This window comes from Thamnophis elegans, chromosome 4, assembly GCF_009769535.1.
Source record: "Thamnophis elegans isolate rThaEle1 chromosome 4, rThaEle1.pri, whole genome shotgun sequence".
Classification (NCBI taxonomy): domain Eukaryota; kingdom Metazoa; phylum Chordata; class Lepidosauria; order Squamata; family Colubridae; genus Thamnophis; species Thamnophis elegans.
In genome coordinates, this window is record NC_045544.1 from 6,177,786 (window position 1) to 6,203,405 (window position 25,620).

General features: G+C 43.8%; 1 protein-coding gene across 1 annotated transcript in view; it reads right to left on the bottom strand.

Moving 5' to 3' along the window:
* The window catches only part of LOC116507190 (dystonin-like), a 216,370-nt gene that overhangs the window by 36,292 nt on the left and 154,458 nt on the right, over positions 1 to 25,620 (bottom strand). Inside the window, exon 9 of the mRNA XM_032215161.1 lies at positions 10,743 to 10,909. Coding sequence (XP_032071052.1) covers positions 10,743 to 10,909 — 167 coding nt within the window. The remainder of the gene's footprint in view (positions 1 to 10,742; positions 10,910 to 25,620) is intronic.

Here is a 25,620-nt window from a genome sequence, read left to right on the forward strand (position 1 = left end):
AAAAGGCATCGTTATCAATCCCCAGCACTACTGGGGTAAAACAGTACGGGTTTTCCTTCACTTACGACAACAGTTGAGCCCAAAATTGCTGTTGCTAAGGGAGACATTTGTTAAATGAGTTCAGCCCGATTTTACGAACTTGCTTGCCACCGTTATTAAATGAGTCACTGGAATGGTTATGTTAGTAACATGGTTAAGGAAATTCGGCTTCCTCATCGACTTTGCCTGTCAGAAAGCCACAAAAGGGGATCGCATGACCAACTGTCATAAATATGACTCAACTGACAAGTATCTGGATTTTGATATATGGTCGCAAGGATACTGCAATGGTCGTAAGTGTGAAAAGGGGTCATAAGTCACTATTTTCAGTGCCATTCTAACAATCAGTAAATGAGCGGTTGTAAGCCGAGGACTAACTGTATATGTGCGACTGAAGTAGCTAACTAGACCAGAAGAATTGCCAGCTTTTATAAATGTAATAATAATTTATATTTCTGGAGATGTTAAGGAATGGCTGACTTGATCATGTAGGAACATCTATAAGTTTTTTTAAGAATATTCCTTGGTTATATTTGATTCAGTAATCAACAATCAACCGTAAAAATATTTTTTAAAATGAATTATGAATTAGATATGTTTAAAAGTTCCTGAACGGATTCCCCAATTTATAATTTTGTTTTTACCAAGAAGCAAAAGCAATAAAATACAACCAGATATATATCATAGCAATTTTACTACTAAGTATTCATAGGCAAATATCCAGATTATTCAGATATTTCCCTGCGGGCACATTTCTCTCACGTACAGTAACTTTGTTGGAGAGCAGGTAGGGACAGTAACCAATCCAGACACACCCAGAGTTAAGAAGTTAATAGAAATAAAGTTTGTTAGGATATAAGAATATACTGAGTGTACCTAGAATACAGTTGGTGTTGTTTAGCTCAGGTATATAATGTCCCTGTTCCTGTTCTAAGGGAATGTACACATGAACACTCAACTAAAAGCCTAAGACAGGGGTTTCAGACTCAATTTCACTAAGGGCCCATCAGGGTTTTGGGGGGCCAGGGAGGACACTTGACTTCACTCATGTCGTGGGCACCCGTGGAGGCCCAAAACGGAGCTTGGGAGGCTGCAACAGCCTCCTGCAACCCTCTGCCAGTGAAAACAGCTCGGGAGCCCTCCCAAGTTCAGTTTTGGCTGCCAGAGAGTCACAGGAGGGCATTGCAGCCTCCTGAGCCCAGTTTTCATTGGCAGAGGTACCGCGGGTCTATCCTTCCATGTTTCCAGGGTGGCCCCACAGGACAGATCTAAGCACCCTATCGGCCTGCGGGCCTTGAGATTGACACCTCTGGCCTAAGCTAACAAAAATAGCCTCTAGGTATACATGGTTCACCGACAAAACCGCGAAGCCCTTTTCCGCGCCGACAAAACCGCGGAGGGCAAATCCACGCCGTCCAAAGCGCTAAGCAAAATGCGACCCTAGCGTGCCGACGTAACCACGGAGGGCAAATCCGCGCCTTCCGAAGTGCTCAGCAAAATGCTTTTACTAGCATTCAAAAGCTAACCCTAACCCTAGCCCTAACTTTAAACCTAACCCTAAACCTAACGCTAACCCTAAACCTAACCCTAAACCTAACCCTAAACCTAACGCTAACCCAAATCCTAACCCTAAACCTAACCCTAAACCTAACCCTAACCCTAAACCTAACCCTAAACCTAACCCTAACCCTAACCCTAACCCTAACCTTAACTTAAATTGGCTTTCTGTCATCGCGCTGTTGTAAAGTGCCCTTCTGTCGCCGCGCTGTTGTCGGCGCGGTGATGACATTGTGGTTTTACCGACGCGGTTTTGTCGGCACGCTTTTGACGTGCGTGCTTTTGTCGGGTCACGTGTATACATACCATTGCCAAATATCATAGCCAGATTTGTTAGATGTATTGTAACTTCACATCAGCTTCAGACCCTATGATATTTTTCAAACCCCAATACTGGTAACCTTACATACCTTAATGGACTTCAGGCATGCGTAAAGAGTAATTATGGTAATACAGGGACAGAATACAGGTAGTCCTCAACTTATGATTACAATAGAGCCCAGAATTTCTGTTGCTAAGCAAGATAGTTAAGGGAGTTTTGCCCCATTTTACGAGCTTTCTTGCCATAGTTGTTAAGTGAATCACTGCAGTTGTTAACAGTTGCTAAATTAGTAGTGGTTTTTAAGTGGATCTGGCTTCCCAATTGACTAGGCTTGTCAGAAAGGTTGCAAAAGGTGATCACACAACCCCAGGTCACTGCAACTGTCATAAGTAGATGCCAGTTGCCAACTGCCTGAATTTTGATTATGTGACCATGGGAATACTCCAACATTCAACAGCCCTAAGTGTGAAAACTGGTCATAAGTCATTTTTTTCATTACTTTGTTTTATTTTATTTTTTTAATTTTTAAACAAACAAACATAAACAGACATAAAACATACTAAACCATTCTCCAGTTACTTACAGTGTGTCAATTGGTTACAAAACTTTCGTGCTCCCTCACCTCAGTCTTCGCTTACAATTTATATAGAATCTCATACTATCAATCTAATATATATGCATACAATTATTATCATTATTAAACATTTATTTGACTACAACCATTATTACTTTAATATTACATTATTATTTATAAAGCCCTACATGGCATCGGACCTGGGTACCTGAGAGACCGCCTCCTACCGATTACCTCCCTTAGACCGATTAGATCTCACAGGTTAGGTCTCCTCTGGATTCCATCTGCCAGCCAATGTCGGCTGGCGACTCCCCGGGGGAGCACCTTCTCTGTTGCAGCTCCGGCCCTCTGGAACGAGCTCCCTGTTGAGATCCGGACCCTCACTACCCTCCCGGCCTTCCGCAAAGCCACCAAGTCCTGGCTGCTCCAGCAGGCCGGGGGGCTTTTGAAATACTCAACCACACGGTAACTGTGACTGTTGTGTATTTTAAAGTGTTGTTTTGTCTATTTATCCCCTTCCCTTGTTTATTGTAAGCCGCCCGGAGTCCTTCGGGAGTGGGCAGCATACAAGACCAACAAACAACACTTCCTTTTATGTGAAATATTCCAAGTTTAGAATAAATTTACATTGTGGCATTTCATCACATCATCACAAAACCATCCAGTAATATTACATCTTTATACTGTGTTCTGTGTAAAATTGTTTATCTTTGGTTAAAAAACTTTTATGTATCCTCTCCATAGTCCTCACTTATAATTTATATAAAATTTCATATCATCGATCTAGTATATATCTGATAATAAGGCCCTGCCACATTTTTCTGGTGGGCAAAAATATAAGCCCTCCCCAAAAAATAAGCCCCCTGGACAACCCCTCACCTCAGGCTAGGCAGAATGCCACTCAAACTAACGGTATCCCAAAGGTGCCAAGCCGTGGGAACCGGGGGGGAGGCAAAGGTGATCGTGTTGGTTGGTGCCTTCAGGATACCGCTAGGTTGGTGAGCAGCGCTGTGCCCAGCTGAAGAGGGGGTTGCCGGGTGGCTGCTCTCTTCTGAGTGGGCTCCCAAAGAGCTGGGCACAGCCTCAGGGGCAAATGGCTGTGTTGTGCTATTGCAGCAGCGCAACACAACAGTCATGAAGCAACCACACTCACAAGCAGCCACCCGGCAAACTCCCTTTCCAGCCGGGCACAGCGCCATTCACTGACCTAGTGGTATCGCCAAGCCGCGGGAGCGCCTGTTCACCGCCACCCAGCTCCCGCGGCTTGCCGCCTTTGAAATGCCAGTGAAAGGCGCTCTGCATGGCTAGAGAGGGGGGGTTGCGCGAGCAGCTGTTCTGCTCCCGCTCGCGCGCCTCCCAGCCTCACGATGCCCTGACACACAAACAGCAACTTTTAATTCATTCAAAATTGTTCTTTCACAGCAAGGCATAATGATGTTCTTGGCATAATGTCTGACTAGTTATTTACTAAAAATGGTTTTTTTTACTTCTATGAATTCAGTGTCATTCTCATAGAAGTTCCTTTATTTATTATAGTTAGGCAATACTTCCAGTTCCATTCTGAAAAGATGCTTCACAGGGCACAGGTATAGAACACAGAATCTGCTGCCAACTCATTCAAGCAGAAATGTTCGGGACTTGGAAGCCTGAATGCCAATGGGTGCTGCATTCATTCATGTGCTCCGAAATTTATTTTCAGAATTGAACCCAAAGCAGTGCACAGCCCCATTATTTTGTCAGCAAAAAACCTGGGCAGGGAATGGAGAGCTTTTGTTTTGAATATTACAATTAGCTCTAGGGGGTTTACACCGCTAAAACATATACCTAACTTCTGTACTCATAAAGGGTAATAATGGACAAGCAATAGAGACATCTATGAATTTCTCCGAGGTGAGGAACAACTCAACACACTCGCAACGCCATGTCCCAACATGCACATTGTTGTTTCTTTTAATGCGTTATGACTGAAAGAGGAATTAAAGTGGTTTTGCCCACCTTTGAGTGAGAGGCACCATTGTCAGAAATTGTTATCATTCCATTATGTGATGCTGAGTTTGCAGATTAATTATCCAAAAACCAGGCAGGCGAAGTTTATAATGAAAGTGTATCTCCATTAGAGGCAGAGCTAAACCTGCTCTGTCCTGCATCTGTATACTGACTTAAATCATGTAATTTTCACACTGGCTCAGGCTTTTTCTTAAGTTTATCTCATCCATGGGAAACAACAATTGCATCTTTCTATTATTATTATTATACAATTGTATCACAGCGGCCAGTTGTTTCGCCGGATTTGGCATTGGTTACTAGTCGGGCCCCACCCAGGGGCCTAGGACGTCGTAACGTATTTTCGTAATGTGCGTGCAGATCCAAGCAGTGCGGCTTTTTGCATTTAAATCATTCTGATGGATCTAAAGCACGCCACAAGAAAGCCACAAGCTAGTCTAATGTGACTTTGGGGTGGCCAGCTTCAGAAATAAGAAAATAAAAACTCCTGCAAAAGTGTGTTTAAAGGAGCGGCGAACTCAACCTTGTGAGTTATCTACTTTTAAGTTTTGCGTACTTCCTGAGATATATTGAGGAGGTGGGGGGGGGGGATGAAGATCCTTCTTCATCAAGGGAACATTTCATAAATTATCTTTATTTTATGTTGTTGTTAAACATCCTTTGGATCAAGATCCATCGCTCACAATTAGACGGTGAAGCAAGGTGCCAGTTGTACTGCACGGAATCCACTTGACTCCGCCTGAAATGCTGTTTCTTTTCTCAGTCTGAAAAGCTTTAATGTTAAGTGATCCCCTGCAGCAAGAAAGTGGGGAACTCGCTTCGATTCAGCCAAGCGAAGCTTACCGAATTTCTTTTCCTCGGCCGAGCTTTTATTTCCCTGCTCGGAGGAAAAAGCAAGACTAAGTTGCACAGTAGAAGACAGCAAGCAGAAACTTGAAAGCGCACATAATAGGGGCTTTCTTCTTTTCAAACGTATCCCGTAGCAATCCAAGGCTTGACACCCAAGTAATATTTTGCTTCTTCCCCATTTGTAGCTAGAGGCAACTGACATGCTGCGGCAAACGCTGGCATCCTTCGCTTCTCCTATCCCGGAGGAATGTATTCAAGTTAGATCTTGATAGCCTGCAACATGTTTTAACAATCGCCGTAGTACAGAAGGTACAGCCCTTGCCTTGTGGGTTGGCATGAAACCAAGGCTTCAGACCAAACCTCTGCTACAGTATATATATATATATATATATATATATATATATATATATATATATATATATATATATATATATATATATATATATATATATATATATGACTTGTTTGCCTTAAAGCAAAGACTTGCATCTCACAAACTTTCCCCGCCTAAAATTCTTTGCCTTGATTTCTGCCATGCTTTAATGGATCTGGCAGCTCACACAAAGCTCTGTTTGCCTCCCAAAATCTGGGAAGCGTGACCTCCAGTTCTGAATAGCTTCTCTTCCTCTTCTCGGGGATTGCTACTGGTTCTCATCGGAAGCTCAACTTAAGGAGCCAAAGAGCTTCTCCAAAGGGCCAAAAGGGCTCTGCGTTAATCTCTCGTCTGCTCAATACAATTGCAATCTCTTGAGCTGGGATTTTTATTATTTTACTGCTGTGGATAATATTCCCCACATTTTTCAATCGCCTTCCTGTAGTCTCTAGCAAACCAGGTGTGCGTGCTGCTTAATCTGTTCATTATAAACCACGTCTCTTTTTTTTTTGCCATGTGCACCTCCAATTTTCCTTTTATTGCTACACAATACTTTCATGGCTGGTATTTGTTGTTTTCATATAGTTTTCCTGGCTGTTGGCTGAGACATTTCACAAAAAACTGGTGAAAAGCTTTGCTTGAAAAACAAGACACATTCCATATTCATGAGGCTATGCGCATTTTTATACCTTGTGCCTAAAACCTATTCAAACTTGCCACATTCAGATTTCATCCTCAAGAGAAAGGAACAATGAGTAATAGTATTTCTCTGCATTCAATCCTCCCAAGCTTAGTTTTCTCCGCTATTCCCTTACACATTTATACTTTTGGAGGTGGAAGGAAATCCAACCTGATTCATTTGAAAGCCTTTCCATAATATTTGCCTGGTAAGGCTTTTACAAGGTAGGTCTTGATTCAACTCTCCCCGATTTTCTGGATTGGGACCTCAAGCAAAGCACTGGACCATACTGGAAAAGGCAATGGTAGAAAGGAATCAAAGGGGCCAAAAATCATGGCAGCTAGACACCATCAAAGCCAATACCAGCCAGAGGATACAATAACTAAAGGAAGCTATATGAAATGTGAAAAGAGGGGGGGAGGGAGGGAGGAAGAGACAGAGAGAGACAGAGAGATGATTGACAGCATTGAGAAGCAGTCACAATAAAGATCACATGAAGTGTTAGTACTACCTAGAAGATCTAGAGTAGTCGTGCGCGGGCATCAGGGGTGAGTTTCTCGCCCCGTTCCAACCGGTTCGGTTGGAACGGGGCCGACGGCCTCCTCGTGCATGCGCGCGGTGCACGCATGCGTACTAGCGTCTGTGCGACGCTCCAGCTGCTCCTGGACAATTGCGCAGGTGCTGTATGCGTCCTGCGCATGCGTGGAAGCGCAAACTCGTCAAAACCGGGTAAGGACCGCGGGCGGGCAGGCGCGCCCTTTGCCGTTCCCGGAAGTTACTTACTTCCGGGTTCAGCGACCAACCGGTTCGCAGGGACCGCCGTGAACCGGTTGAAACCCACCCCTGGCGGGCATGCCACACCCATAATGCAACTGTAATTTCAAAATAAGCCTCCAAAGGCAGAACCTTGTAGAGTTCATAACATTAATCTATCCTAGAATTCACGAAGGTACAAATTACTATTGCACAGGCTTCTAACTTTAACCAGAGCTTGATTGTACCAATTTAAGAAAGTCACGGAGATCAATAGCTATTGAAACTGATAAAATTATTTTTCTCATATAGAAGATAAAAAGCAAAGGAAAGAGACATGAACCCTGCCAACCCTAAAACGAAGAGACCATAAATGTAAACTCTCTTCACTTTCCCCTGCTGACAGATTTAGGAAGGAAAAGAATCCTTGTTAGTACTGTGTCCCTGTCTCCTACGAAGCAATTATGAAAGCTACCATGATTGATGGTATTAAGGCTCACTATGAGTTCTAAGGGGATCAGGAAGAACATATTCTCCCTGCCAAAAAAAACCGGGGTCACAATAAAACTCAACAAACAACATATTGTGACTCATACCATTTTTTGCAGCTTACCTAATTTAGCTCAATTGCCCTTAAACATCCGAAAACATTTTCTGTATGTTGACTGTTCTACACACATTTACTCAGAAGTAATTTCTCTTATTTCTAAGAAAACCCCAACATTTTATTTGCTTTTCAATACCAGGATCATTGCAACTGAACAATAAGACAGGAAATTCCTGGAGAGGTACAATGTAGTTTTATTTGATTAAAACTGTATGCTTTCTGAAGATACATGTGGTCTTCTTCTATCTTGTTATGATGTTGTAGAAAGCTAATATGAACCAATATTACATTGAAATAGGATAATTATCTTTAGATTCCCAAGAGGAGCCCAAGTTGTGCCAACAAATTATATACAAATGTTGACCTTCTAGATATCACCAATTCCAGTTCAACAACAAGACAGATGCAGCTATTACAGAAGACCCATGGCAACAGGTTATACATGTCATATAGTACCAAAACTTGCTTAATGATGATAAATTTCACGTACTATTATAAAACTAACCGATAAAAAACATACCTGGTGTATGATAGCAATTTGAAATTTTATGGTTGCTGTTCTACCGGTGACTTACTTACAGTATTACAAATACCATACATTTCGTGCAAATTTCTATTCTATTGTAGGAAGTTATCACCCAGCCCTCTCCCAGAAAAAATGAAATATCCTAGGAAATATTGAAAAGGCAGAATATTTCCCTGGATGTGAAAAGGAGAAATGTTTTAAAGAGAAACTTCCTACAGCTTCCTGCCTCCCCACCCCCCCCCGGCTCCCTTTGGTCAATGGGCCATTAAGAAGGCCAAGCTAGTCCCTTTACATAATAAAGACTTCTCCACTGCAGCTCCAGGGGGATGGGAGTAAAAGCATAATAATATTGGCCCTTTACTCAACTGACCACATGGCATCTGAGAACTCAACCAAACCTGGATTCAAAATGCAGCCTAGAGAGTTGCCCCTGCATGGCCCCATAGGAGTCTGACAACCAATCAGAATACATTTCTTACACAGGAACAGGAAACAGAGAGGTGGGACTGAAGAGGTTATAAAAAGCCTAGCAAGCCCCTCCCTCAGCCCTTCTCTTCTTCTCCACCAACATTGAAGCATGTGATCACCTTTTCTGTTCAGGGCTCAAGCCATGTGGTCCTGGCCACCATTAAACCATCTTTCCAAGCAGCCTCCATGTCTCCAGTGTCTTTTTCCCCACTTGGAGCCGAACCCAGAAGGACATTTCTTTCATCACTACCTTTATCAAATCAGTGACTTTATTATAATCCAATTCGTCAGAAGTGCTAGGTAAGATTTAATTTAACATTTATAATTTCAGAGATACAAAACAACTAACAAACACCCACGGACACAAAATAACAAACTAGTTCAGAAAGGAATTCCTGTTGGCTTCAGCAATAAAAATAGTCCCAACAATCTTCTGAAAGCAAATATATCCTTTTTAATATATGTAATCTAAATATACCCAGAAAAGTGGTAATCAATTATCAGACAGGATAAATAAAGGACACGTTTATTCGAGGAATACTTTCTAATACACCCAACACATAGGATCCAAATTTAATCCATTCATAGCCTAAACTTAAATTTCAATTCTTGCAGTTCTTCTGCAGTGTAGCCCTTACAAGGAAAAAAAATCATATAGAGATCAACAAATGTTAATTTATTTCACTTCTTCTGCTCCTTCAACTCATCATAAACAGTTGGCTGCTTGCTGCCCCCCCCCCCCTTATAAAGACACTTAACAAGCTACCAGTATTTTAAAAGTTTCTCACATCTGGGAACATGATCTCTGTTATCCTGTCATCTGATGACAAGGAAACAGCCACTGTGATCCCAGCCTCCCGGAATGTCTTAAGTTCCCATAAAGGAGAGTCTTTAACTCAGAGCAATGTTTATCCCTATTAAAAACCACAGAAAATATTTTTAAGGTCACTTGATCCTGACAACCCAATGCGCTGCCTCTCTGGCTTCTGAGCCATCATCAGAAATTGCGCAAAAATTCTCAAAGGACACGGAATTGTGCTTTAAACATGGAAAAATATAATTGGAAGCTGAGTTTCTTAACTATCACGAAACCTTGATTTAATTCACCTCTGTTTAGCAGATTCTGGGTGCAACAGAACTACAGCTCTATATAAAAATGCCCCACCACTGCGAAATAAAAATTTTCTCTGCATCTCAGGTAGTACAGACAAGCCAGTTAAATGTAGATAAATTTCATCTTAATTCTACAATATTCGCCGCAATCTATGCCTTGCACTATGGCTTCATGATGCAAATCAAATATAGTAAATCATACCTATGACACACTTTCAGATTTAATGGATGTTTAGGTTCAACATATTTCCTCCATCCCAGATGGTCTGTAAAAATGAGGTTTCCTTCTAATGTGTCCACTACCTTGATATTATACATTTTCAGATGGGTTTAGGTTTATTAGATTTAGATGCTTTTTGCTGAGTCTTTGACCCATGTTTGAACAACAATATCAAGGCCCAGTAAGGCAAATTCCAAATAATGTAACCTATGAGATATAACATCACAGTCTTCTAAGAAGGTTATCTTTTGATTCCAAAAGTCCATTATTGAATTTGTTGAGGATTCAGTAAGTTCTTGACTTACGACCTGGCGGCTAGCAACTAGCCAAGCCATGCGCTGATTGGCTGAGGCGCGATTTGGCTAAGCGCGGGCTGCTAGGGGCACACTCCTTGGCTTTCCCTGCTTGACAGCTCCATATAAATAGCTGTCAAGCAGGGAAGGTGCTGAATCGCCTGTAAATAGTTAACAAATAAAAGCCTTCTGTTCCATCGATCCTGGCTCGAGTCTCGTCCTTCCGCCGATCCTCAAAATAATTTCTATAATGTACGATGCATGCTTTATCAAACAGACCTCAAGTTGTAATGATAAATCTTCGCCACTTTCTAACGCCTCAGAATTATTATTTCCTCATACAACCTTAACAAAAGTGCAAATACCTGTATTTATGAATGAGGGCATTAAATAATCTCCCGTCTCGCCAACAGGTAGTAAAATTTTCACAGCGAACTCCAGCATAACCTTCTGTTATCTGTTGCGTCCAAAGAAGCAATCGTTCTTTAGCAGACATGTCCTCTGACTCTCCAGTAACATGGATATCAGAAATCTGTATGAAAATAGAATAAATAAATCAAGTGAATATAGAATAAAATTACTAATAGCAATACAATCAGCCATACTTCATGTTCTCCCCACTCTAGTAATATTAGAGCAGGGAAAATATCATTACTGTTGAAAGAGTTGAAATAACTCCAAGTACAATCTTGATCTGTGTTGGGACAAAATCTCCAAATGGCACGGATACCTCAGCAAGATTCACTGGGGAAAAAAAAATTATGCTTGGAAGTATTAATGGTAAAAGGAAACCAGGCTGACAAAGATGGCTGGACATCATCAAAGCTGACACCAGCCAGAGCCCAGAACAACTTAAAGACGTAATGCAAGATCAGAAGGCATGGAGACACTTGGTCCATAGAATCACCAATAGCGTGACCCGACAAAAGGGCGAACGACAAAACCGCGCCTGACTAAACCGCGTTGCTAAAATCGCAATGTCATCAACGCGCTGACAACAGCGCGGCGACAACAGCACGGAGACTGAAGGACGCTTTACAACAGCGCGTCGACAGAAAGCCGATTTAACTTAAGGTAAGGGTTAGGTTTAGGTTTAGGTTTAGGGTTAGGGTTAGGGTTAGGTTTAGGTTTAGGTTTAGGGTTAGGTTTAGGGTTAGGGTTAGGTTTAGGGTTAGGGTTAGCGTTACGTTTAGGGTTAGGGTTAGCGTTACGTTTAGGGTTTAGGTTTAGTTTTACAGCGCGCTTCTGTCGCCGCGCTGTTGTCTCTGCGATTCAGCGCTCATTCGTCGGAGCGCTTTAGAACACGCGGTTTTGTCACCGCGGTTTACTCAGGCGCGGTTCTGTCATTCGCCCTTTTGTCGGTGAACCCACCAATAGTCCAACACAATTGAATGGATAACATCATCATCTTCACTTTAGAAAGGAGCCTTGTAATACAACTGAATTGATTCAAGAGCCTCCACTCTGCAGTATGCACATACACCTCATTTCGTGACCAAATTCCAGCAACCAGATCATTAGGGAAATTGTTATTAAGAAAACACAGCAGAGATCAAGATAAAGATGCTGGGAAGGTCACCGGTTGTGTCTGTCTCATTCAGATAAAATTGTTACTCTCTGTTGTTATTCTCACTCTAGCATGTTGTTGTTGTCAGGTGCACCAAATTTGGTTGTAAATTCGTACAGGAGTCAGAAGATTAATTCTTTAGTCACTTTTTATTAGTGCTGTATTTGCAAACGGTCACTATAGCAATAGCAGTTAGACTTATACACCGCTTCATAGGGCTTTCAGCCCTCTCTAAGCGGTTTACAGAGTCAGCATATCGCCCCCACAGTCTGGGTCCTCATTTCACCCACCTCGGAAGGATGGAAGGCTGAGTCAACCTTTGAGCCGGTGAGATTAGAACCGCTGAACTGCAGATAACAGTCAGCTGAAGTGGCCTGCAGTACTGCACCAGGGGTGGGTTTCAGGCGGTTCGCGGCGGTCCCCGCGAACCGGTTGGTCGGCGAACCCGGAAGTAAGTAACTTCCGGGAACGCCGAAGGATCCACCCACCCGCCCGCGTTTCTTACCCGGTTTTGACGAGTTCTGCGCTTCCATGCATGCGCAGAACGCATACAACGCCTGCGCGATCCTCCAGGAGCAGCTGGAGCATCGCACAGGCGCTAGTACGCATGCGTGCACTGCATGCGTGCACGAGGACGCTGCCGGCCCCGTTCCAACCGAACCGGTTGGAACGGGGCGAGAAACCCACCCCTGTACTGCACCCTAACCACTGCGCCACCTCGGCTCTTTCACTAACTGAGATGGTCACTAAACAAGTAACAGTGTACTAGGGGAATGTACTAATTCAACGCTATCCCTGGGTGGACAGTCACCAGGAGTCAGATGGTATATGCATTTTTATCATTATTAACGAATGGACCCTAAGCTGATGATTCGTCAGAAGGCAAGCACAATGAAATCCTCCTACTGTTTGTCACGTAATTTAAGAGCATAATTAAGATAAAATACATTAAAGTATAAAAGCAAAAAAGAACAAGAACAGTAGGCCTAAAAAAATTGACTGGAACATTATCTTGTGAGAGCAAGTCAATTGGAACAGTGCCAGCAAGATATGTTAACATGAAGCAGAAAAACATTTTGGGGTAATAATTTCCTGTCTTTTTAGGGAAAAAAAACCAGGGTGAACCACTCCCCTCCCCACTCCTCAAGTTTTTATAGCATCTTTTGATGATAGCGTTAAGAATCCTATTATTTTCAATGGTTGAAATGAAGTTCTTTGAAGATGAAAGAAAAAGAGATTCTGGAATATGTAGCTAAGCAATAAGTTCATTTGTCTGTAGAGATTTCGCTGCTTTAAAATATGCAGGAGGATTTCTCCTTGGAAAACCAGATCCCTGCAAAGCCTTTCAGCCTGCAGCAGCTAACAAAAATAGGAAAAAATTTACAGTAGAATTTTTTTCCCCCAAGGTTTACCTTTTTATCTGCTAAGTGACAGAACTTAGAAGGACTACAGTTGATCTCCAATAAATTAAGTTAGTATTTAAGTGGGAGATTACCAGGAAGGTTAGGGTTAAAGGCTAGATTGACAAATTGCAAAAGCAACCCCCAAAAAGACAAGGACAAATCATTTCTGTTCTGGTGCCAAGAAAGCTGTATGAATAAGTCATTAGAAATCAAACTTCCCTTAAAGATAGTTTAGTTTTTACCTTTATATGCACGGGGAGATTTAACCTCTGACAGACATCAAAATAATAACAACAACAAATATTTCCTCTTGTTCACTCCCTAGCATCTATTTGGAAATATATAATCTTTGCCATAGGAAGAACGACCAAATACCGGATGTCTGTCTGTCTATCTGTCTGTCTCTATCTCTCTGTCTCTCTGTCTCTCTCTCTGTCTCTGTCTTTCTCTCTGTCTGTCTGTCTGTTTCTGTCTCTCTCTCTGTCTCTCTCTCTCTCTGTCTCTCTGTCTCTCTCTCTGTCTCTCTCTGTCTCTGTCTCTCTGTCTCTCTCTGTCTTTCTCTGTCTGTCTCTGTCTCTCTCTCTGTCTCTCTGTCTCTCTGTCTCTCTGTCTCTCTCTGTCTCTGTCTCTCTCTGTCTCTGTCTCTCTCTCTCTCTGTCTCTCTGTCTCTCTCTGTCTGTCTGTCTGTCTGTCTCTCCCTCCCTCCCTCCCTTCCTCCCTCTCTCTCTCTCTCTCTGCACCAGACAACAGGTAATGAAAACTCTTTGCAGAAACGTTAAAAAGAAAACTGCAGGGGTTTGTCCCTTCAATTTGCCAGGAATGAAAAAGGACTTAAAGATATCAAAGCAAAAAAAAGTTAGCTTTCATCTGAATATCGAGCTTGTTACACTCCTAACTACAGTTAGTCCTTGATTTGCAACCATAATTGAGCCCAAAATGTCTGTGGCTAAGTGAAACATCTGTTTCACATGAGCTTGCCCCATTTTACGAACTTTCTTGACACAGTTGCTAAGTGAATCACTGTAGCTGTTAAAATATCTGGCTTCCCCATTGACTTTGCTTGTCAGAAGGTCACAAAGAGAGATTACGTGACTCCCCCCCCCCAGGACACTGCAACCATCCTGAGTCAGTTCCCAAGCATCTGAATTTTTATCACGTGACTATGGGAATGTTACAACAGTTGTAAGTGTGAAAACTGGTCATAAATGACTTCAGTTCCTTTGTAACTTTGAACAGTCATTGTTGTAAGTCAAGGACTACCTGTATACATTCAGAAAAGAAATTGTATTTGTATTTAGTTTATTTGTATGCCACCGTTCTCCAGGAGGGACTCAGGGCGGCGAACAACTCAGGGGGGAAAGGGGACATAAACACAGTACACATAGTTAAAATACACGAAAATCACACAGCCATATAAGTCGAGAGGGGAGGGGAACTCATCAACCCCAGGCCTGCCGGCACAGCCAGGTTTTGACGGCTTTCCGGAAGGCCTGGAGAGAGGTGAGGGTCCGAATCTCCGCGGGGAGTTCGTTCCAAAGGGCCGGAGCTGCTACAGAGAAGGCCCTCCCCCGGGTACCGGTAGTAGCCAGATGACATTGGCTGGTGGACGGAACCCGGAGGAGGCCGACCCTGTGAGATCTGACGGGTCTTTGGGAGGTAATTGGCAGCGGTCTCTCAAGAAAGCCAGCAATGCATATGATAGTGTTGATCCTTATCTCCAATCAGTTCTATGCATCAAGGCGAATTTAAAAAACCTTGAACATCAACATTGTTAAAAACAAGAGCACTGAAACGCCAAGGTTAAAGAGATACATAAAGTTATCCTTTAGGAGAGCTTATTAAAACAATACTCAGGTAGTCCTCAATTTACAACAATTCATTTAGTGACCGTTCAAAGCAGTGGTGGGTTACGACCAGTACGCCCCAGTACGGGCGTACCGGTTCCTGCCGGGAGCACCGAGTACCGTTCCGGTACTCCAGAGCACCCACCTGCCCACCTTACCGGTATTTGAGCTCTTTTTAAAAAAAAATAAATTATTTATTTATTGATTTATTTCCAAAACAAACATATATTGTAAAAAGTATATCAGCTGGTTACAAAAAGCTTTTGTGCATCTCTTCCACCGTCATCAAATATAATTCATGTTAATTCAAATATCTTAACTCAAATATTTACTATATTAACATCATCATACCTCCACTTTTATTTGACTACAGTTATTTAAACATCCTTCATCCTTAAATATACCAAGATTCAATCCATAACCACATGCTGGCATTTCATTTACTTATTTATAAAATCCTCCCTTAACATCAAGTCCTCATATCCTGTTTTAGCTAAACATCCATAATATTTAATACCAAAGTTTTCTAATCCTCCATGTACATAATTTATTATCATTATCCTTTCTTTATTTAACTATATCCTATATCATAGCATTTTCCCCCTATTAGTTAAAATTTAACTGTATATAGTTTGGGTTTTTTATGCCATTGGTGGTATTTGAGCTCTTTGGGGCTTCCGCACAAGCTCAGGGAGCATACAGCGCCTGCGCAATGCTCCATCGAGCAGCTGGAGCATCGTGGAGGCATCGTGGAGTGTTGCAGATGGTAAGTACGCATGAGCGCGTGCTGCACGCGCACTGCGTGTGTTCATGTGGCGGACGCCGGGCCCCGTTTCACCGTACCGGTTGCACCGGGATCCGGAACCGACCACTGGTTCAAAGTTACAACAGCACAGAAAAAAAGCAACTTGTAAGTTTTTCACACTTATGACTGTTGTACAATCCTCATGGTCACATGACCAACATCCAGACACTTGGCAACTGAATCCTATTTATGACAACTGCAGTGTCCTGGAATCACGTGATCACTTTTGCCACCTTCTGACAAGAGAGGTCAATGGGGAAGCCAGATTCACATAACAACCGTATTACTAAGTTAACAACTGCAGCGATTCACTTAACAGCTGTGGCCCAAAAGGACGTAAAAAGGGGGCAAAACTCACTTAACAAATGTCTCACTTAGCCATGAGAATTTTGGGCTCAATTGTGGTCATAAGTCGAGGACTACCTGTGCTCGAGAACACAGTGTATGCTACAAATATGTATCACATTTTCCTTTCCCTTATGCCTTTTTAATATAGTTAACATCAAAACCATTCCCCTAAATGTGGCACGACAAAACCGCGCTCGACTAAAGCGCGCCCGATTAAATTGCGTCGCTGACGTCATCAACAGGGCGACAACAGCGAGCGTGGAGAAAGAAGGGCGCTTTAAATAGCGCTTTGAAAGCAAGCCGATTCAAGTTAAGGTAAGGGTTAGGTTTAGGGTTAGGTTTAGGGTTAGGTTAAGGGTTAGGGTTAGGTTAAGGGTTAGGGTTAGGTTAAGGGTTAGGATTAGGTTTAGGGTTAGGTTAAGGGTTAGGTTTAGGGTTAGGTTTAGGGGGGGTTAGGTTTAGGGGTTAATTTTAGGTTTAGCGTTTACAGAGTGCTTTTTTCTCTGCGCTGTTGTCGCGCTGTGATGACGTCAGCTACGCGGTTTCCTCGAGCGCCCTTTAGTCGAACGCGGTTTTGTGGTGGAACCTATATTCTGACAAAAACTGAACTGAAGGAAGTATCTTCGTTACTGCCCAGTGCAATAAGAAATAGACTAAACCTTTGGCCTACTTTACAGTTGAATGACTTTCAACAACTGTGTACATTGGAAACAACACAACAGAACCAGTGCACAATTGCTTCCTCTCCAAAAGTGACTTTCGGAAGCCGCAGAATTCTCAAGACTGTCAGTTACATCTGCCCTGACTCATGCAAATGGCATGCACAGCAGCAACTTTTTAAAAAAGGACAGAATTTGAATTTAAATTGCAATTGCTAAAGATTTGCTAAGGTTCCAAGCCCAGGCTCATGGAAGTGGATTGCACTTCCAAATGTCTTTAAACTACTCTTTTCCCCGCACCCCCTGCGACAGTCTTCAATGCACAGAGGTCATCTTTCATCTCCTTTCGTACAATGGAGGATGTTCATCAGAAGGTCGCGCAATTAAAACCAGGTCTTCTGCCACTGAGGACAAACAGCAAATGGAAAATGTGGCAGGACCCCATGAGATCATTTTGCTTCACAGGGGGGTAAAGCAATCACTCTCTTCTTCTAGAATTCTTACGTCTTTGCACTCTATCCAAAACGATGCTCCAAGTTAGGGATGGGGTAGGGGAAGCTGGGGGAGGAATTAAAACTCTAGCTTTTCTTTTCCCACTCTTTTTAGTCCCACAGACCTATGGTAGAGTAGGAAATAAGTCTGCGAACAATTGGTTGGATTAGATATAAAATTAAAATAAAGCCCTGCTTTCTGCTGATATACTTGACTGCTTGAATTCTCCTCCCTCTTTCAACTCAACAAAAGTCACAAGAAACGAAACTAAAAATTAATTCTTTTGCCTAAGCAATCCTAGTTTGTATCATTATTTCTGGTTCTTTAACATAATCTTTCTCCTGGCTTACTTATTGGCAGCTAGGCCTGTGAGAGGGATATTGTTTTCTTTAAACAAGCATGATTCAGATAAGCGAGGTGGCGCAGTGGTTAGGGTGCAGTACTGCAGGCCACTTCAGCTGACTGCTATCTGCAGTTCGGCGGTTCAAATCTCACCGGCTCAAGGTTAACTCAGCCTTCCATCCTTCCGAGGTGGGTGAAATGAGGACCCAGACTGTTGAGGGCGATATGCTGACTATGTAAACCGCTTAGAGAGGGCTGAAAGCCCTATGAAGCGGTATATAAGTCTAACTGCTATTGCTATTGCTAAGCTACTTGAAATGTTGGGTTTGGGAGGTTTACCCCCCCCCCCAATGGAAATCTGGGAGGCAGGTGATTGAATTATAACCTTGAGGACAGCAATAATAGTTCATATGTTGAATAGCAGTGTCAAACAGAAACCTTTGCAACACAGAGAAGCACTTCCTAGTGGCAACAGCTATTCAACAATGCGGCAGATTACAATGGGAGATGATGGATTCTCATTTTCAGCAGAAAGTGGTAAGCCACCCTTGGGGATATGCTGTGTGTGAAGTGTTAAGTGTGTACTTGGCAGGGGGTTGGGTTTTGTGTCCCCAAGATTCCTTCCAATTTTTACATTCCACGATTCTAATTCTCTAATCGCCTCTGATTTATCCCGAAGGAAAAGGATTTTAAAAAAAAGAAAAGAAAGTTTCTCTTGCCCCAGGAAAATGCCGTTATTAATGGGCACGGCTGACAAGGGACAAGCATTCAGCAACTCAAAGGCATCTGAAGGGTAATTTAAACAAGTTCATAAACCTTTGCCCCTTGATCACTCCATCATAAAACAATGAACTAATTCACTGCTAACCTTGAGCCCAAGATAGGATTCCGTTTCAGGTATCACTCGGGCAAGGGTTAAATCACATGGAAATGATTCAGCTCAAATCTTTGGAGCAAAGTACAGAAGGAGAGGCCATTTACAAAGGCCAAGGCCCAAAGAATTTACCTTGTAGGAAAGGATCATGTTGAGAGAGAGAGAGAGAGAGAGAGAGAGAGAGAGAGGAAGGGAGGGAGAGAGGGGGGGAGAGAGGGAGAGAGAGGGAGGGAGTGGGAAAGAGAGAGAGGGAGGGAGAGGGAGAGAGAGGGAGGAGGAGAGAGAGGGGGAGGGAGGGGGAGAGAGGGAGAGAGAGGGAGGGGGTGGGAGAGAGAGGGAGGGAGGGAGAGGGAGAGAGAGAGGGAGGGAAGGAGGGAGGGAGAGAGAGGGGGAGGGAGGGAAGGAGGGAGGGAGAGGGAGGGAGGGAGAGGGAGTGAGAGAGGGAGGGAGGGGGAGAGGGAGAGAGAGAGGGAGGGAAGGAGGGAGAGAGAAAGGGAGGGAAGGAGGGAGAGAGAGAGGGAGGGAAGGAGGTAGGGAGAGAGGGAGAGAGAGAGGGAGGGAGAGAGGGAGAGGGAGAGAGGGAGAGAGGGAGAGGGAGTGGGAGAGAGAGAGGGAGGGAAGGAGGGAGAGGAAGAGAGAGAGAGAGAGAGAGAGAGAGAGAGAGAGAGAGAGAGAGAGAGAGAGAGAGAGAGAGAGAGAGAGATAGCTTGAAAGAAAAAATGTGTATGACCGAAGAAGCGAGGGGTTTTTGTGTTGCTGCTGTTGTTGTGTCCATACAAGAATAGGATGTTTCTCACTTTGGAATTAGATATGTGTAACTATTGCATGGAGGACATTCACTTCGGTGTATTGTGCATAAAAGCTAACAATACAAGAATAATTGTATCGACACATATGAAGAAAAAATGCTGATGCTATTATGTTTACCTCAAAGGAAGAAAACCTTTCATTTTATATTATCTAATCAATGGAATTTCCACTGGGAGGAAAAAAACTTAGCCATTAGCATGTTGGGGGGAAATTACCCCATTTAAAAATGCATATTGGGGAACCAAAACCCTCCTCTTCCTTTCACATATAGGTTACTTATGAGAGCAAAGCTCTGCCGGCTACTCCACTCTCATTCTCTCTGAGGGAGATGGGTGGTTCCATAAGCAACTACATACCCAAAATCGCCTCGGAGCTTACACACATTTGAGATGCACAGCTTTTGCACTGTACTCCCTCAAGTCAAACAATACGTCCAATAAGCTCAGTGCACGCAATTTGGTTGAAATATATTCAAGGCATCACTGTTTTTAAGAGGGGCCTGCTCCAAATTATTTACCTTGTTATTTTTCAAAATATTTTTTTAAAAAAATCCATTGGAACCATTATTCCAAATCTCAGCAAAACACCACAATTCGGATTTTTAATTCGATGGAATGTTCAGCACGCAAGAGCCGACAAAGGCTTTGCTAACCCAAATTAAACAATCAAGTCCTTTTGTTACTTTTCTATTTTTGCCTATCGTTTTATACTGGTTTAATTCTGTAGCATATTTACCTTGCTCCTGTTGTGTAAAGTGGTGGAAGTTGCATTTTCCACTGAAAAGGGCAAAGCTTCAGAATGAGGATATACTTGCTGTGAGCATTTCTGAGCATGACATTCCAAGAGCTGCAAATTGTATTTATTTTTCCTTTCGGAGGCGTCCCCCGCAGTTCTAAAATCATCTTTGTTGAATGCATCATCTCCAGGGTGTCTGCTTGACTTGGGATTTTCTTTCAAATGAAGCGGTTCTCTGTTTAACTGTCGTGGGATCCCATCACAGAAATATTCCCCCTCCTTTTTTTCTGGGTTTATCCCTATTTCTTTCAGCAGCGTTTTCCCTTTCACTTCGGCCTCACCAACAGTCCTTTGATAAGCATCATCTCGGGTGGATGGATCACTGGTGATCTCTGCTTTAAGAAGATCAACTGCAACTTTGCTACTCACGAACCGGTCCGTTCTTTCCGTCAGAAGCCTCTGTGCAACAGATTTATCCTCCTCTGCAGAATTATTTCTTTTGCTTTCTTCTTTTCCCCTTTTTTCCTTACTGTTTTCAGGGGGGGTTTCTTCCCATTTCCTCCGAGAACTTGTCGCTGAGAACTTCCTTCCAGGAGACCGTTTTGGACGACGTAGAGGAGCTCTCGTAGGATCCAAACTCTTTTCTTCTTTGTCAGTCCTGACACATCCACAGAGATTCCCCATTTGGTTCAGAACGTCTCACAGCGGCACACAGATGTTGCCTTCCCATTAGGCTGACATGAATATAAATGTTTCCAGAGAGAGAGAGACGGACTTTCTGCTAATAGCCTGATTATCTTTTAGCCTGCAACCCGGTCCTCAGGATGTAGCCATCTTGCTTATGAGAAATGCATACGCAATAAATGTTGTGGCTCTGTTCCCAGGCCGGGCCTGTGTCTGATTAGACACTAAGGCTTATTTCTGGCCACCAATCCTCTTAAGCAAACATCACGGCCTCAGCGCTAAACTGGAATGCCAACAGCATTCTGCAGAAATGACATAATATATATCAGCAATAAAAGTCCCAGTGTGGATTTGAACTTTGCGTCATTACGAACTGAAACAAAAAGCCAAAACTAGTTTGAAGCTCTTAAACATTTGAGTTCAAGAGCAAATGTCACCATATTTAAAAGACTTCATTCGAAAGACAACTTATAAAATCTGATCATTAATGTGAGACACTAATAGATGTTTCCCCTCCAATGAATTAAAAAAAAAAGTGAAGATTAAGAAAGTACTACATGAGCGTCCAAACAAAAAGATTTTAATATCTGATTTTGTTCAAAGTTACTGCAAGAAAATAATACCGTATGCGAGGTTTAGAAAATTAGTTGTAGCCTGAATATGTTTCAGGACATTGAATGTGCCTCCTTGTTGATGGGATTGGGTACAGAGGTGGTATTCAGCAGGTTCTGATCAGTTCTGGAGAACCAGTAGCGGAAATTTTGAGTAGTTCGTAGAACTGGTAAAACCACATCTGATTGCCCCCCTCCCCCCCCCCATCTATTCTCTGCATCCCGAATCCTAGCTGATCGGGAAGAAATGGGGATTTTGCAGTAACCTTCCCCTGGAGTGTAGATGGAATGGAGATTTCACAGTATCCTTTCCCTGCCATGCCCACCAATTCATGCCACGGCCACAAGCCATGGCCACAGAACCAGTAGTAAAAATTTTTGAATCCCGTCACTGATTGGGTAGCAGTATTTTACTTATTTGTATTCCGTCTCTATTGTTTTTACAAATAAGTCAAGGCGGTGAACATACTGTATCCAAGACACTTTTCTCCTCTGTTCTCCTGACAACAACGATCCTGTGAGGTGGGTTAGGCTGCGAGAAAGTGACCGACCATATAATCGCCTAGCTGGCTTTCATGGCTAAGGCAAGACTTGAACTTACAATCTCATACTTATTAGCCTGGTGCCTTATTAAGTTTAGTTTATCCGGCAAGATATTCTCTAGATTAGAAGTCCTAACTTGCACAGAATAAAAGGAACATTTTTGAGGTATGTCAGGAGCAATATAAAAATAAGCTGAATGTGACAATAGCAATAGCACTTACACTTGTATAATACTTCCTAGTGCTTTACAGCCCTTTCTAAGTAGTTTACAGTCAGCCTATTGCCCCCAACAATTTGGGTCCTCATTTTACCGACCTCGGAAGGATGGAAGGCTGAGTCAACCTTGAGCCTGGTGAGATTTGAACTGCCAAATTGCAGGCAGCCGGCAGTCAGCAGAAGTAGCCTGCAGTACTGCATTCTAACCACTGCACCCACCATGGCTCGTGGACTAAACGTTTATGATAAAACAGGCAGAGCTAGGTAAAAGTATGAATGCACGCCTTGGTTTGGCTGCCAGAAATAGCTTTTGCTATTTTCCAGGCCAGCCCCACGGACCAGATTTAAGCACCCCACCACATCCAGCCCTCAGAACTTGAGTTTGACACTCCTGCCTTAGAGCAATTTTAAAGCCCATTCTAGCAATTCCAATGCTGTGTGTGTGTGTGAGAGAGAGAGGGGGGGGGGAACTGGTGTGGGAGGGTATCACTGACTGCTCCATATGCAGAAAGCAAAAGTGTTCTCCATATATATATAAAAATGAGTTATATAAATGTATGACATGGGAGTTGAATTCTTAATGCCATATCCATGGATTGTAAACTCACAAGAATAATCGTTTCTTTAAATTTAGAAGCTGTTCCTATATTATTATGCAACAATGAAAACTCTTTGTCACATTCAACACTCCTAAAATATAAAAAAATATGGTCTTATAATTCTGGATGCACTTTGTCTAGGTATCTCACTCTGCACAATAATGTGTAGCATTCCTGTCACTGGAGGCCAGAATGGTGGACAGCGCTGCTACCTGGCCACGAAGCGTGTTTGCCACCAACCCCTGATCCAGCCCCTCCTGTAAAAAATCCAATATTTGTGGAATGGAAGCAGAAGCGGGCTCGATATGCTGCGTCATGCACCACTTCACGAAGACTGACTAGGTGGCATCATATATTCTGGTAGTCGATGGCTGGTGAGATGCTTGAATGGTGTGAGTAACCTTGGTGGAGAGTCTCTCTCTCTCTCTAGGAGGCCCCTCTCAAGTGCCAGATAGCTAATTATAGCTAGTGGGGTTCCGGATGGGCTAGAGTTCCCTGGCTGAGAGAAACCTCCTCCGGAGGAATTCTCCATGGTTTGGCAATGGGCAGGCTCATGAGGTCGGCAAACCAAGCCCGTCTGGGCTAGAATGGCACTACCAGAATCACCTCCGCCCGTTCCGCAAGAATCTTGCGTATCACACTGGGCAGGAACGGCAATGGCGGAAACACGTAGAGCAGGCCGGGTGGCCAACGGCAAAGTAGGGCGTTGACTCCTTCTGCCCTTGGGGATCTGAACCTGGATGAGAAGCGAGGGAGGTGAGTGTTCTCCGGGGTGGCAAATAGACCGAACCTCTGTGTGACCATAAAGAAGAGGTCCGGGTGGAGGCGCCACTCTAAGTGATCGGTCGTGGTCCTGCTCAGCCAGTCCGCCTGAACATTGCTCTCCTCGGAGATGTGCTCCGCTCGAAGGGACAACTGGTGTTTCTCCACCCACTTACCCAAGTGTTCCGCCTCCGCCATCAATGACTTGGACCAGGTGCCCCCCTGGCGGTTGTCTATGAGTAGCACAACATGGTGACCCTGAATGGTCGGCTGGAAGTGGAGAAGAGCTAACCTCGCTGCTTTTAGCTCCAGCCAGTTTATGCTGTGCTTGAGATTGCTGGTGGACCACCTGCCTTGCGCGACCTGGTTGTTGAGATGGGCTCCCCATCCGAACAGGCTGGCATCTGTTGTGACAATTAGACGATCGGGTTCGCGGAAGAGACTGCCCTTGGTGAGCACTGGAGACTGCCACCACTGCAGGGATTGCCAAACTTTGAGGGGGACCGGAATCGTGGCAAGAGAGTTGCTGTTTTTGGCCCATTGATGGGGCAGAAGGCACCATTGCAGCTCTTGCGAGTGCAATCTCGCCCACGGTACAATTGACAGGCACAAGATCATTTTGCCTAGGAGTTTTGACAGCAGAACAATGGGTGCAGTCCGTGAAGTCTGCACCTGGTGTATCAGGCGTATGATGCTGGAGACACGTTCCTGAGACAGGGAGACATGGCAAGTGACAGTATCTATGATGGCTCTGAGATGCAGCAACCTGGTGATGGGATGGAGGTGGCTTTTCTCCAGGTTGACGGAGAACCCGTGGTCTTGAAGAAGTCTCATCGCCACCCGAAGATCTCGGACCGCTTGTTGGCAGGATGACGATTGGATGAGGATGTTGTCCAGGTACGCTTGGAGTCGTATTGGGTATGACCTCAGGGATGCGACCACCGCTGCCAGAATCTTTGTAAATGTCCTGGGGGCTGATGACAGGCCCAATGGCAGAGCCCTACTGATAATGGTGACCTGCATAATAGAATCTCAGGAACCTGCGGTGAACCTTGCGAACTGGGATGTGAATGTAAGCTTCTCGGAGATCTATTGATGTTAGCAGATCTCCTGGTCTTATGCAGCCCAATATTGATTGGAGGGACTGCATTTTGAAGTGTTTGTACTCTAGGTGGTAATTTAGCTTCTTTAGGTCTAATATCCCCCTCCACCACCACTACCCATCACGCTCAGTCCGAGGCTCCTAGTTCTCAGGGAAGTAACCCATGGGCGAAACAGGATGGAGAGACCCCCCAGTGTTTTTCAGGGCTCGGGAAGATCTGGGCAGCTGCCGGAGCACAAGCAGCAATGTGTCTCTGAGTAAAGTCACCAAAATGGCTGTCGGAAGGCAAGGTGGGAAAACAGACCCTTTCAAAATGGCCGCAGCTTCAAACGGCGCAGAAATGGCCAACACGAGGATCTAGTTGCTTAGGGAGGCTGCCGCATTAAGCAGGATGAAGACAGTAGCGCAAGCAGTTGGGTCCTCACACCACTGACCGCTGCGCTTGCAGGAAAGCTGGACGCGAGGGGCGTCGACACTCCACCCCCTTTGCGCTGCTGGCAGCCGCCCAAACAACCGCACATGCCTGAGCAGAGCCCAGGACACATCGATCGAGCTGGAAGGGAAATTTAAAGAGCCGGGATCGCAATTCTCAACGAAGCTGCCCAATCAAGTCCAACGGAGCAATTTTGTAAGCCGATAGAGGCTAATTGGAGAGTCCAAGGTATAAATTTATAGGAACCAATTTAGAACACGTACACTGGGCTAGACTGAATTGAAAAAATTCTGAAGCGCCAGCAGCAGAAGCGTGGCTAAAGAAGTTTTCAATTCAGTCCAGGACAGTCAGACAGAATTAACCCATGATTGGACTCTCCAAGCAGCGCACAGGAGAAGTGGCACACAGAGCCAT